General features: G+C 38.8%; 1 protein-coding gene across 2 annotated transcripts; it reads right to left on the bottom strand.

Moving 5' to 3' along the window:
• Positions 1 to 5238: 5238 nt before the first annotated feature.
• pdcd4b (programmed cell death 4b) lies at positions 5239 to 13809 on the bottom strand. 2 transcript variants are annotated; one of them, XM_072384514.1, is made up of 12 exons: positions 13742 to 13809; positions 13251 to 13355; positions 12678 to 12995; positions 9738 to 9832; positions 9451 to 9564; positions 9124 to 9345; positions 7871 to 7968; positions 7076 to 7190; positions 6717 to 6824; positions 6251 to 6361; positions 6012 to 6151; positions 5239 to 5928 (listed from the first exon to the last, which is right to left on the bottom strand). In XM_072384514.1, the coding sequence occupies exons 2-12, from the start codon at positions 13291 to 13293 to the stop codon at positions 5868 to 5870; spliced, it is 1425 nt and encodes a 474-aa protein (XP_072240615.1). In that variant the 5' UTR covers positions 13294 to 13355; positions 13742 to 13809; the 3' UTR covers positions 5239 to 5867. The 2 variants fall into 2 exon arrangements, with proteins under 2 accessions (XP_072240615.1, XP_072240616.1); XM_072384515.1 differs by having other exon boundaries at positions 13766 to 13797.
• Between the last annotated feature and the right edge of the window lie 907 nt (positions 13810 to 14716).

Raw genomic sequence — 14716 nt, 5'->3', positions numbered from 1 at the left:
CCAAAATAATTAAAAATGTTATCATTGTATCAGTTAGCAAGTAAACCATTTCGTCTTAAGAAAAATCAACAACAAATATTAATGATAATGATAGTCAGCACGTCAAAGCACCTGCCAAGTCTTGTTTTGTTCAGTTACAAAATATCTCCAAAATCAAGTCCTTCCTATCATCCAAAAATGTAGTAATTGTTATCCATACATTTATTACATAAATGTACTGTAAATCACACTAGAGGAAATATGACTTTTTCAGATTTCAGTTCATTCAGAGCACTTCTCCCAGACTCCCACGCAACAGAGGAGAATACATAACCCCAAATTTAGCTTTACTCCACTGGTTACCTGTATCTTTTAGAACTGACTTTAAGATTGTAATCTTTATTTTCAAGGCACAGCACTGGACCCTGAATGAATCAATAAACATTTGACCTCATATGAGCCTGGGTGTGGTCTGAGATCCTCTGGCGGGTTCCTGTAAGAGATTCCAAGGTCTAGACTGAAAAAATTGGGACGAACAAGCTCAGTGCTCCGTCACTGTGGATCAATCTGCCTGCGCGAAGCACCACAATTCAGTCCTCTTTTAAATTGCTTTTGAAAATGCTCTTTCTAGAAAGAGCTTTCACTTCATTCATAATGGGAATATTATTACACGCAGTGTAAGAAAAGTGAATACATCTATTGTCACTGTCACATAGAAGTTAAAAGTTAGCACTCCTGCAGTTTAAAATGAGCATATTTACATAAATACAAAGAAATTATGTGTGAACACCAGAGTTTTGTACCTGTTATCTATCTGCATCACGGCCCCACTTGAAAAACAATCACCAAAAGAAGTGAAATATCTGACCGAGATACTTCATGACGATGAAAAATAAAACAGCAAGATCAGAAACCAACAAAAATTCTATTGCAAAACGCTTGCAGTTGTAAGTAGAATTGTAATCAGGAGCTATATCAAGCCAACTAACGAGAGCTGTCCTACTGAAATAGTATCACAGACAGTGTGCTACTTGCACAATCCTGCACTGACAAACAGACAGGCAAATGGTTCAGACTTATCAGTGAAATCAGTATATTGCAGCACTAATCACTATTTATGACGTTCAAGATAAAAACCCTACTTACCCTTTGCTACAAAACTTCAAGATTACAATTTGCTGAAGAACATGAAAAGACGAAGAGCCAAAGCATGTTTTTAGGTCAGAGTTTTTTTTCTTTTAATTTCAGATGGGCTTGAACATGCTTGGTCTGAACCTGGCATGGGCTTCCATACTGAGTTATGATACGGCAATGCAAGAGTACAAAAATGTAAAAGAAACCGCTAATGCTTGTAGATTCACTAGAATACCAGCTGAAAATATCTGCCCAGTCTGATTCCAGCATTTTGACATTTCAAAGAACGCTGCTCACAAAAAGGGGGGGGGGGGGGACAGAAAAAAAAATTCTAAAGTAGGAAAGAGTGAAAAGTATAACACTTTGACCAGGCCAAGTATAGTGTCTGAAATGAATCCAGCAGAACATCTCTGGTGTGTTTTTGGGAGAAAGGCTGAGCATCAGAAACTCTGTAGCAACTGAACAAAAGCAGCTTTTTTTAAAAAAGACTCACAGAGCGATAGCAGAACATCTCTCCAGAAATCTGTGCCAAACTGGTATCCTTCATTCTGAGGTGGACTCATCAAAAATACACAAACAAAAAAAGTAATGATTTTTGTTCCTCTGAGGTCCTTCTGTGGCGCCTCTGTGTAGTAAATCTAAGCTGTTAGCTTTTAATTATGAGAACAAATACTCAACTGTTCAACTTGGGAGAAATGCAGTTACAGTACGGCCTCAGTTTTGAGTCATTTGACATTTAAGTGAGTATTTCACTGGGGTGAAGTAATATTTTTCACTTATAAAGTGTGACTTTTGGACACAAGGTGTTTCCTCTTTGGCTGTAAAGTCATCTTGAGTGTTATGCCTACTAGAGCTTTCAAGTTTCCATAAAATGGATCATTGGATAATTAAAATCATTTGTGCCAAATACACACATTTTTCCCATCCAGCAAAGTCCAAAAATACTTTTGCATATGATTAAGAATCAGTTTGGGCTTGAAAAGTCCAGCTGAACTGAAACTGACTTACAAATTGGTGACCTCAGACAGTCATAGTATAATGGTGATGTATTTGTTGAACAGAGAGACTCTTTCCTTTATGGCAAGAGAAAGTGTAAAACTCCCCAGAGTATTAAAAGCTGCACATCTACATATGAGTGAACATATACACACAAAAATACATACAGCAGGGATATAAAGCAAAAAAACTAAAGACGAAAGTAGAGGAACAAAAGGAAAAACTAAATGTGCTTAAATGTGTTATGGCGAAGGGGGAGAAGGTTGTTGGCAGAGTTGGAGGAAGAATTCAGATCTTGTTGTTGAATAAAAGTATCAATACAAGGATGCTGAAATTCTGACTCTGAGTATTGGATCTAAAATAGATAAAGAACCAAAGATAAACACGCTTATAATGGAAAATCACATATTTCAGAGAAATGTATACTGTTGGATTGAATTTATTTATGCTTTATTGTATTAGTTTGTAGCTTTCAAAAATGTATTTAAGGAGTTTGTGACAAACTCAAGGTCCAGGATAAAAAAATAAAAAAAATAACACACACGCTTTTTTGAAAGCTACAAGATTAGGATTATTTTTAGAGATCACCAAGGATAAATTCATGAACTGGCGAGCACATACTTGAAGTTTAAAACATAAGAGAGTCTCCTATGAAGAGATAACATAACCAAAGATATTGCATAGTAATTACCACTACATTAAATAGTTCCGACATAATTAAATTTTCTAAGACTTTGAGTTTGTAAATGTATTTATCCAATACATTTTTTAACTGAGTCCAATAGCAAGAAACATATATGCTGCACTGGACCATCCATCTTTGGCTCTTCAGTAACAGTCATATAGGCAAATTAACGTCTCTGTTGGCTAGCTTTCCAGTATTTTGATCTCAAGTGTGCAACTATAGCGTGGTGAAGAATTTGCCCTGAACAAAGTCATTGTCACTGCATCTGTATACTACAATGTATTCCTCTGATAAGTATTCAAATAGAATTGTACAGTAATGTAAAAAGGAAATACTTAAAGAACATGCATTTCAGTAGATGCAGTTACTTTCCTCTATCAAGAATTTCCCATATAAAAACTAAAATTGCAAATATATTACATATATTCATGTAACAATAATTCCACTGGGAAATTACTGTTAAAACATGCTAATTAAAAGCTCCCAACGATAGTAAATAATATCAGGTGATTTTAAATGGGAGTATTATAAATGTGAGAATACACAAACCGAAAAACGTACAATATTACAACTATGTATGCATGATGAACATTTTCGGCCTCTATGTGTCAGTAAAGCCCCGCGCCATGCGGAATAAACACAGAAGAAGGTCACGTGATTTGCGGACGCGTTGGCCTGACAACCATTATAATCGTTACCTGGTACTGAAGGTGGGATTGACAAAAGGTCAAATTTATATTCTTTGCGAATATATTTGATATGTTTTGTCACGTGACAACGGAAATATACTGCTGAGCACTGAGAGAGGAGGCTTAATAAACTTTGCTGGTGACTCCTTTAAAGGAAACACCGTATATTTTGCCGGGCCTACGTAGCTAGCTAACGTGCTAACCAGTTGCTGCTAATGTTTGCTAGCACAACAACTAAGTTGAATGTTTGACTTCTGTGGTTAAAAAGATACATATTTGGAAAGTTAAGAACGTAAACGCTGAGACAACACAGCTATCTTGCGCTCGAATTGTTTTGTTATGTGTAATGTTGACATAATGTAAGATAATATTAAAATGAATCAGCGAGCGTCAGCAAGTTATTTCTGTAGCTAAATTCACAAAACGCCTCGTGACAGCTAAAGTGACAGATAAATCATCGTTTTTAATTGTATGTCATCCTCTGTGACCGGAGAAATGCTGCTGACGGACTCATGAGTCAGATCAGTCTTCATTATCAAGTGGAAAATACCTACTGCCATTTGTTTTTAGCAGCAACAACAATACAACGTTTGAGTCGTCTTCCTAAGCCCTTTTGTCCTTCATACTTTGTGTTAGTTAATCTATGTAAGATTATTTTGTAAATGTTTTAATGTAAAAACGGTTTGCTTACCTTTCAGCACGCACCCGAAATACACAATGCCAGAGGTCAAGTCAGTTTTCAGAGAAGTTTTGCCTAAACAAGGTTTGTATCTCAGCAGTTACAAAATATTGTTTGTGGAGCTCAATACAACATGTGAACTGTTGAGAAATTCGCTAAAGCTTGCGCAATTAGTCAAATGATGCTCCATACTCCTCATCTACAGTCTGTTTTAGAGCACTAAACCATTGACTTGGTTGCAATTGAGATAATTATGTAATTTTGGGCAGTACCATAGTTGGTCTGTAATAATTATTTAATCAGGTAGTTGTGTTGGCAAGGAGTTCAGGGCCTGACTACCACATTTATAAAAATCCCCACTGTATGCTGATGAGAATTAACTGTGGATCCTCTTGCTGTTGAACCTGTGAAAATTTGACCAATCGAGCAGAGTCTTTCATTATCTTTGCAGTTGAGCTTTGGTATGTTGCAGAATTCTAACATCTCTTTTTCGTTTGTGTTGGCAACATTCACAGGACAGCTTTCCTTGGAAGATGTCCCTACCATGATTTTATGTAAGCCAAAGTTGCTCCCACTCAAATCAGTCACCCTCGAAAAGCTGGAGAAGATGCAGATGGAGGCTCAAGAGGCTGTCAAACAGCAGGAACTGGCAGCAAAGGAGCAAATGCAGTAGATGCCAAGTGATTTGAAGCAAGATAAAGTTTTTATGTAGAGACATGTTCAGTGTTTCACGTACTGACAAGAAAGTTTTTGTTTGGACATATAGGTAGAAAGTCATAAAGTTACTGTTATTTAGCTTCAGGGCAGAAGAACTAAGGAAGCAGAGGGAGTGAGGTTAACTCTGAAAGGTCTAGCTTTTCTTTAGTTTGTTCATGATCTACAGCATGTCGCTGATGAATATTACATCTGTGACAGGTCCTGTTGGTTAGTATGATCAGCTGCTTGTTAATTGGACCTTTGTTATTAAAGCTAGCATTTGGTGTATAACACAAAGATTCTGGTAATAGCCTCCTCTCAAAACTTACTTAGTCCACGATCTGTGTCCTGTGTTTTAATATTGATACTCAAAAAAACACTCTTATTTAATAGTGATTTAATGAACAATCATGGAGCAATACTTGTGTATTTTGTTCCCCAAATACAAAAATAAACAATCTTTATACCATTTTAGGAATTAATCTAACTGGTACTTCTTTTCTACTCTTCTCACGTCTTTATACCCTCAAAAATGACATATTTGTGTGATTTTTAGAAGGTAAAAAGGAAAAAGTCAAACACAGCATTCAAAAACAGCAGCTAGTTAAAGAGCCAGCATTGCATTAAACAAACATTCTCCCTTTATTTTTCGCACTTTCATAAAGCTCTTGACAGGAATTGGTTGTCTCTGTACAAACACTGTTTTTGGAAAACACAAAAGGAGTGGCAGTAAAACATAAAATACTGTACAAAACAACATGGAATGACTGTCACTGAGAGGTGTGGCACTTTAAGGGATAGCTTATGTAAATTGTTGTGTAGAAACACCTTGTAGAAAGGGGATCTACTTCGGTTTCAGTCAAAAGTGCCGTTACTCTTGACCCCACCTCAATTTCAGAATTGTACCATTAGAAGGGAGAAGACTTTACTCGACAATGTTGAAAAATACGCAAGTAGAAAAGTTGTTTCGTCCTCTTCTTTTCAGGAATTCTGACACAAAAAGGCCTCATCAGTATCGTTCAAGTTTGACAACACCAGCATCTTCCTCGTTGACAAACTGCTTCTGGTTCCTGTCAAAGATATCACAAACAACATAATTAACATCGTCAGACATAGATGTGTGGCGTGCGTTGTGGTAGATCTGTGCACTTACCGACAGGGACATTGATCTCTTAACTTCACACCAATGATTCCCATGTTGAAGCTCTTGTCTACAAATTGCTCCAAAATTAAGTATGCACGAGGGACATCGATGCTTATTTCAGTGATGTCCATGTAAACTCTTTCATAGCCCTATTAAAAAAGAGAAAAAAAACCAAAACAAATAAACCTGGTGAAATTAAGCCTCAAATTAGGTGCAGTGCTCCATGTGAACAGCAGGTGGCACCTTACCCTTCTCATTTGGTCCACAGTGATAATGGAGGACAGAGAGAGTAACTTGAGTAGCTGCAGAACCATTTTCAATGTTTTCTCCCCTTTGGACTCCAGAACCATCACAATCGCCTGAGGGAAACCACACAGATTTTTGCAGATTCATATTAGAATGCAAAGCCAAAGAATTTATTATCTTTATTATCTAATATCAGCTTGCATATAGTTTGAGTTGTTGCCTTCTATACAAAAACAAAAGTTATTTGAAATAAGGCCTCAGTTTAAACAACAGGACATGATTGGTGTTTACGCCCCCCCAGTGAGTATTAAAAATGCCAAACTACTCTCAAACCAGGTAGGATATCTCAGTGGCTTGAAAACATAGGCTAATATTTTACCTTTAAGGTAGCAAAAGAGCGTTTGCCACACCTACTTTGATATTTCAGCTATATGCTTTATGCCTCTCTAAATAAAGCCATTTATTTACCTCATAGACAAACTCATGGTGGAAATGGGGAACTTCTAGATCTCTAAGGCATCTCTCAGCCTCCTTGCTGTCTCCAGATAGGATGTACTCCTTGAGCAGCAGGTTCATCTGACATGACAGGGAATCCATATTGAAAATTATTACCCTCCAGCAATGTAAATGGATTCTGAGACATTTGTTCAAAGGAATGAGGACACACTTAAAAAAGGATCCTTGGACTTGTCAGGGAGTAAGCAGTGTAATAATAATAATAATAATAATATTGCAGCCCTGCTTATGACAGCGACTTCAATACCAAACACAAAAAGAAGGAAGTAGCCTAAAACCAGTATAGTTTAATTTCTGCTTAAAAAATGTACCTCCTTAATGAGCTGTGTGACAGGTCTCTGCCCCCCTCCACTCCCCCACTGGTTGTCTATGCGAAGCCCACCCATACTCATCTTCAGCAACACGGCTGCCCGGTCAAGTGCTGCCCTGAGGAGGAAAGATGCAAAGATCAATTTAAATAAAAACGTTTACTAATGGATGATTAGATTCCTTGTCGTTTTCACTCAGTTTATCAACAGCTGCTTATTTAATTCGCTGTTGTATTATGCAAAAATACATTTTGGACAGGACCAAGGAAGTGGGCAAAGTGACTGTAGCTACATTTGTGGTGAGAATGCTAATTAATATGCAGAGTGACATTTTGTAGCCTTGAATTCAGCATTTATCTGCTGCCATTTTGGCCATCTTTTTGTTCCAACAGCAATGGCAAACCGTCCAGATCCTGAAGCCACGTAACAAGCCCAGAACATGGTACAACCATCACCACGCCTCACAGATGGGATGTGGTTGTTCTGTAGAAATTCAGGGTTTTTCTTTCTCCCAAAATTATTCTTGTCAAGTTTTATCTTGGTGATATCGGTCCAAAAACATTTGCTACTCATGTGCAATACTGGATCATTTTCTTAAAAAAATAATTAAATGCAGAAGTATTTTCCTGTAATGCTTAACTGGGTTCTTTTAATATACTTTTAGGATGTTTTGTGACATCTGATGATGTCCCAAGTCTGATTTCAAGCACTGCTGTTTTAAGATTTTTATGCCAACAGCATGAACAAAACAACAAGTCAAAGGACTTCACCCAAAAAAGAAGAAAGGAAATGACATACCTTGCATATTCACAGTCAACTTTGCCTTTGTAGCCCTCGATGTAGCTTTTGGACAATATTTGGTCACTAACAGCACGTGCAATGAACTGGCCGACCAACTGAAAGACAAAAATCAGGGTTAAAATGTAAACAATGACAAAAACATTACAAGGCACAGTTTGTTCAGAGCACAGTTTAATAAAAACGTCATTTTGTTCCTCCCTCGATCTCTTATTCTGTCCTCTGAATTATAAATGAGGTAAATCGACGTGATTTATATCTGCTGTAAAGTTCCAGCTAAGCAACAACGACCTGCAGAAAAACTAGTACACATTAATCGACAACAGTTTTTATTCTTTCGGTTTCTCGGTCCCACAAAAACACTGACAGAACAGTTGACTGACAGTGGCCTCTGGGGCACGTGCGTCTTTGTTTACAGTAGTGTGAGCGCATGTTTTAGGGAAACGAAAGAGCTGGCTTTGCTCTTCTGGCCTCCACAAAGCCGGCATCATTGCTGCTCATTGTTCTTCTACAGACAAGGGGCTACATCTCATCTGGCCTGTCGCTGTGGCTAGACTGGCAGGCATACGAGGAGAAAAGGAGTGAGTGTGTGTGAAACTGAGAAATACTGACTGAAAGGGAAGAGGGAGGGCAGTGGGGGGAAGGGCAGAATCATAATGCCTCTTTAAACCCACTGAGAGCTGAGGGAGTGGGACATAAATGACCAGTGAGACCGAATCAGACGATGTAAGGAGGGGTGAGGGGGGAGCACGACCAGTAGCCCTCTGAGCGTCCTTTGCTGAGCTTGCATTTTACGAGTGCAGACAGACAATAGCTGGAGATCTCATGTCTGTACAGACTGAAAAGGAAACAGCTCAACTACGCATGCACACCACACCGACTCTCTCACACAAACCAACACATCAAACCACAGCGTTATTCCCCTCTGCTAACCCACAGACAGTGTTAAACCTCCTCTAACAGAAACTAAACATGCAGCCGCGTCTAAAGAGTTGTTTGTGTTGTTCTTTAACAGGACTGACAGGAATTATTTCTTTATTTCACTTTGTGAGCAAAAGCAAAACAAAAGATGAATGAGAAACAATGTACGATGGAGACTTAGTCCAGCAACATGAACTAAATCCAAACTTTGTTCTGTTTTTGTGCGTTTAAACACATTTCTCTCTACAGTTTAAGTACATTCGAGGATTAAAATGCAGCACTTACAGAAACACAGCACACAAATGGGAGATCCAGACCTTCGGGAGACTCACCTGAGGGGCTCTGGGTGTATCCAGGACCAGATCAGGCAGCTCGCGAAGCAGTTTGTCAAATGAGTTTTCCATGTCGCTGTGGGACAGAACAGTCCTGTACAGGTCAGCTAGCAGCCGGGAGGTGAGCTCCCGGTGGCTAGCCTTGGCCTCCAGGGCCAGGGACACAGCCATTGAGGGCACCTCGCTACGCATGGGCCCAAGATTCAGCTCTGCAAGCAGCTCCTGGAAGTTGAAAAGGACATCAGCCTGGCATAGATTTCATGGATGTGAAGCAGAAACACAGTGACATATTGTTTCCAGCACAGAATTACACTTTGTAGCACTTACAGCAACTTCATTTGTGTCTCCGTGTTCAAAGTACTCCTGCACTATGGGGGTGACCGTCTTTTCAAAGTCCCTCTCATCCAGCGGGGGGACCACGGTCTCATACACACAGTTTTCCTGTCAGAACACAGTAACAACACAGGCTTTGAGAAGCATAAAAAAGTTAAAAGCTGATAATAAAATGCTTGTTAGTGATCTAAAACAAAGAGAATGCATTTGTTTCATGGCTGAGCGTCGGCTTGTATCAGACTTAGATCATGTCATTCTCCCCTTAGCGTTACAGTCATTACCTGATCTTCATCATAGTTGGGGTCTTTTTCATCCACCACTGCTGGTCCATATACTTCACCAGATCTGCCCCATACACCTTTTCCTCCCGCCCCACCTGCAGACAACAGTCAAAGATGATATTAGACAGTGGGGAGGAACAAGATCATGACTGGTGTCAGTTTAGTATCCCACATATCTTAGTAACCGGAAACATGAGCTGTTATTGTCATAAAAAAATATATATACAGTATGTGAAGAAAGCTAACAAGCAGCTTCGGAGAACTCGAGGACATCTTAACACGTTACTAAGAATCAGAGCAGATTTTTCAAAACGCACACAGGTACTGAAGGCTATTGAACGGGTCATAATTTCCTCAAGACATTTTCCGAAATGTTTGTTCAGTGATACGTGTCATTGTTTAGGTCTCAGTTGTGGGCGTCAGCTGTGACACCAGTGAAGATTTAAAAGTCAAACAATAAATGAGTAAATTCTGAGTTGTAAATGCAACCAGCTGCTATCCATGCACCCGATATAAATCTATGGATTTGATAGAATATCGAACATGTTTAAATTAATCTTGCCAAGAAAAATATCATAACAATACTAATGTTAATGACAATAAGGTTATTTTTTCCAGTTTTTAATCTCAGTGTGTGTAATCCCAGCCAATTCCCAATGAACAAAGATTCTAATCCGGGGACCAAACATGTTATTATCTGTCTGATGTGAGGATGCAACACATGAATTCTACTTATTTACCCAGGCCACATAACCAACCATATTTAAACATTTTCCTCACTTATATTGGGAATTTTCAGACAAATCTACCATAACATTTTGCATATATAACACAGAGTGTGTATAAGGCTCTCGTGGTACAAAATAAACCCTGAAGGCATATGTCTAAATGTAATCCTGCCTTTGTAGACAAACAGTGCTACGCTGTAGTGGCTTTGAATATGCAGCTCAACCTACATCTTCTGCATCTATGCAGAAGATGTAGGGGTCTGAGTTCAGCACTGACAGACTGCCGACAGTTTAAGAAGCCCAGCACCAACACTGCCCGTAAACACGATTTAAAACTTCCATTAGTCCCACCCTGCATGCAAACATATCACTATATTTAGCTCATACCACATTTGATGTGGGAATCTGTCTTGCTTCAGCATTGAAACAAGTTGCTGGCTTTGCTCATCTACTGTTAGAGCCTCTTCAAAATAAATGAATAGACAAAAACATCAATCCAAGAATATAGTTTTAATGCAAGAGAGCTCAGAGCGAAGATTACGGGGCTTAACTGGTCTGGCTCTTTTGTTATGTAACCAGAAAAGAGAATGGACTCTGTGCCAAGATAAACTTGACATGCCCCAGTTCTGCTGCCCATGGGAAGAGTTAAGTGCCTAAACTGAACTGCAGTCTAGAGGAATACACAGTATATAAATAGGCATGGACTGGTTACATCACTGAAGGAAGATGTACAGCGTGAGACAGATGAACCATTAGAAAATGCTGACATGCTCAAATCTGACCAACTATCTGAGGTGGGATAGTGTGATAATCGTGAGCCATTTTGCAACATCCTTGTCACAATATCAGACGGCATCATCAGCTGAGATAGACAGTGTAAAAATACAGCCGTACCTCTACACTGCATGCAAGATCATTTCCTTTCAACAACACAAACACAAAGAAAAAAATAATTTACCCAAAAATGACTTTACCCTCCATATCCTTTGAAAAATAACTAAAGATCTTTGTTGGCTTAAATGTTATTGGCACTGTAATCACTGAAAAAAGCAGATTACAACATTTATATGTTGTAATCTGCTTTTTTATAGTCTTTTATAAGACTACCTGGATTTGTCTTTATCTAATTTCTAGAAGAGCTTGGCTGGGCATGCTGGGGGAGAAAAAAAGATATTACCTACAGGCCACCCTGTCTGGCATAATGTGATCAAGTTCACATATAGAGGGATTACTGGAGTTCACGATTAAGCCAGCATGAACCATCTGCAGTTAAAGGCCATCTTTTTATGAGCTGAAAGTATCAGAAACAATATAAGTGATAAAAGTGAGTATGCAGCAGCAGAAATTGCACTGGTTAGTTTACAGCTCACTGAAGCTGTCGACTTATCTGTAATGATGACTGTTACAGCTATAGTGACACTACAGCTGGAACGATCACATATTGAGTTTCTTTGAGAAGAAGTTAACTTTAGCTTTGATTTCAGTATCAGGGTGCTGTCTTTGTTAAACAGTAACTCAATTCTTTCTTGACAATTCTTTGGCAGATCAACTTGTGTCCCTAGTTTTCTTGCTGCGCGACTCACTTATTATACAGGATGTTGGACATTTTTTACTGGTTCATATCAGAATTAATTGTTCCCTAAGTGATGGCAAACATCCTGATTGTGAGGCTGCACTATAAACCAAGAACAGAAAAATTACTTGACACTCAATAAACCTTGAAATAATAACCAAGGTTATTTGAAGCACTTGAATCACTGACAAAAGTAAACTGCAATATCAAAAAAAAAAAAAAAAAAAAAAAAAGGCTGGCAGGATTTGTCTTTATCCAGATCAGGAAATTTCCAGAAAAGCTTGGCTTGGCTGAGCAGATGGCAAGACAGGAAAGGAGCACATTTAAAGAGTGTGAGCTGCTCAAGATCAACTGGCCATTTGTTTACAGGCTAATTGGTTTATGGGTCCTTGCTGGAAAGCCAACATGTGATGACAACAGCAGGAACCAAAATGATGGACAGTACTCCCTTTGAAGCACAGGCATGTAAACATCCACATCCCTTTCCTTTCATTAACACATTCTTGCTTGTGGTAAAGAACCAGAACAGGCCAACCTTTAAAAAAATGATCAAATCTGACACATCTCTTCTCTCTGATAGCAGTAAGAATGAATAATAATGATTAAAAAAAAAAAAAAAAACCCACAAAGTGCTCTTACCTTTCTTTGGCAGGCCTCTGCCCTTTCCCAGTCGGGACTTTCGGTCCAGCAGCTTGCTCTTGGGACTTGTGGGTGCCACAGAGTTTCCTCTAACTACATCCCCATTGTCACTGAGAGAGTCCCCCCTTCCAGAGTCCCTGGAGGAGTTCTTTCTCAGCCTCCGCTTGGCTTTCGCCTTGAGACGTGCCTCATGGATGCTGTTGCTGGATGAAGACAACCAGTTGCCATTGATCTCGTTGTTGATGTTTTTATTTGAGACCACCAATTTTCCATTGTCTTCCTCTCCAGAAATGAAGGAATCACTGAGGTCATCTGCCTCTGTTGGATTAAAAAGCCAGATGAGTACAACCTTAAATATATGGTAAGTAAATATGTATGTAGCATTTGAGAGCAGAACATTTATAATAAAGAGAGCATAACTGAGGAGAACGCTTTCATCTCAGTTCAGCAGCCAGTGCAAGAAAACAAGCAAATCAACCACTTCCACATAAAAAAGTCCCTCACCGGATCCAGCTGATGAAGCATTTAAACGCTATATGTGTGTGTGTGTGTGTGTGTGTGTCTTACACTTACCAACAGGGTTTGCGTTCAGCCAAGCCACGCAGTCAGCTGCCATGTCTTACCGTAGAAAAGAGCTTTTAAAGCAGAACCGTACAAAAACAGAATTGCCGAGGATACCTGCAATGTTGCAGAAAAAAAATAGGAAATTGTTACATGCAGACGTCAGTTGATTAAATGCCCAGACGTGCTGCAACGCAACACCCCCCCCCCTTTTCATTTAGTCACAATGTTGATCAACAAAGACTAACGTTAGCACTAACCGTCACTGACAACAGAAGCAGCGACTGTAAAAGGCTAAAAATTCATCTCAATATTTATTTGAACCATCACTGCAAAATACGTCACGTTTTAAATTTAATTTCTAACTCGCAACGTATCTTCTAGGAAATCCAAACGTTAGTAAAATATAACATCAAACGATCAGCAGACTCGGTGTACGTCAGTTAAGTCGATCAAAATGACTAAATCCCAACAATAACGACGTAGAAAACATTAAACTTTACCTCCGCTACTTTCAAATAACTCACAGCAACGCCACTGACTGTGTCTCGTACCCAAGCTTGAAACACTGACACAAATGCAGTTGTTTTTGTTTTACTTACCTAGCAACGCAGTCACGTACACCAGTGTTTTTCCAATTTGATTGGCCGAAGGGAGGTGGGTTTTCAACAGGGAGCCAATCAAAAAGCAACACGGGATTTTCTTCTCGCAAGTTCTGTGAGGTCTGTATGGATTGTAAAGTGTTGCCCCCTATTATTTATCTGTGGTACTGCAGATCTGCACAATCCACTCTCGGATGTGGATAATTATACCGTGACATTGTTGATGATATTAAAGATTAAAACGGATTGAGACTATCAAAACAATTACGATTATTTAATCCTCCAGGACAATTAGGTCACGACTGTCAATATCAAGCAAAATGAAAATATTAGCATAACTAAACAAATTGATAAAAGGAGATTTACATTAAAATGTTAAGTCTTAATTTCTTTTTAGACCTGTAAATTCAAATAATACAACAGAAGTAAGACTAACATCAATGATATGGGCTATTTGTAAGCAGTTAGAAGATTTTCTTGTTTAAACAATCAAACATATGTTATTTTACTAAGACTACATTAAAAATTCATGTCCCAAAGTAGACACTCAATTTAACCAAAGTGAATGTATCTGTATATGCTGATGTGCATGAAAGGAAAGATATGGTTGTTCAAAACTAAACTGAGTACACCTGCGAGCTCAGCTTGATTGGATTAACTATAGCACACCTAAAATTACCCTTACACACCAGATCCTTCTCAGTTTTGTGTATCTGCATCATGGCTCCACTTCATGCAGAAAATATCAAAGTTACGGATTACAAGTTGCCATCAGAATTGAACAATCTGATTTGAAAATGTCCACAAAGCTGGAAAAGAATACAGGATGATCAGAGACCAGCTGAAAATAGTGAAAACACAATAATCTGACCTGTA

This window comes from Leuresthes tenuis, unplaced genomic scaffold (assembly GCF_036924035.1).
Source record: "Leuresthes tenuis unplaced genomic scaffold, fLeuTen1.0.hap1 SCAF_4, whole genome shotgun sequence".
Classification (NCBI taxonomy): domain Eukaryota; kingdom Metazoa; phylum Chordata; class Actinopteri; order Atheriniformes; family Atherinopsidae; genus Leuresthes; species Leuresthes tenuis.
This window is presented reverse-complemented; position numbering and strand designations above follow the sequence as displayed.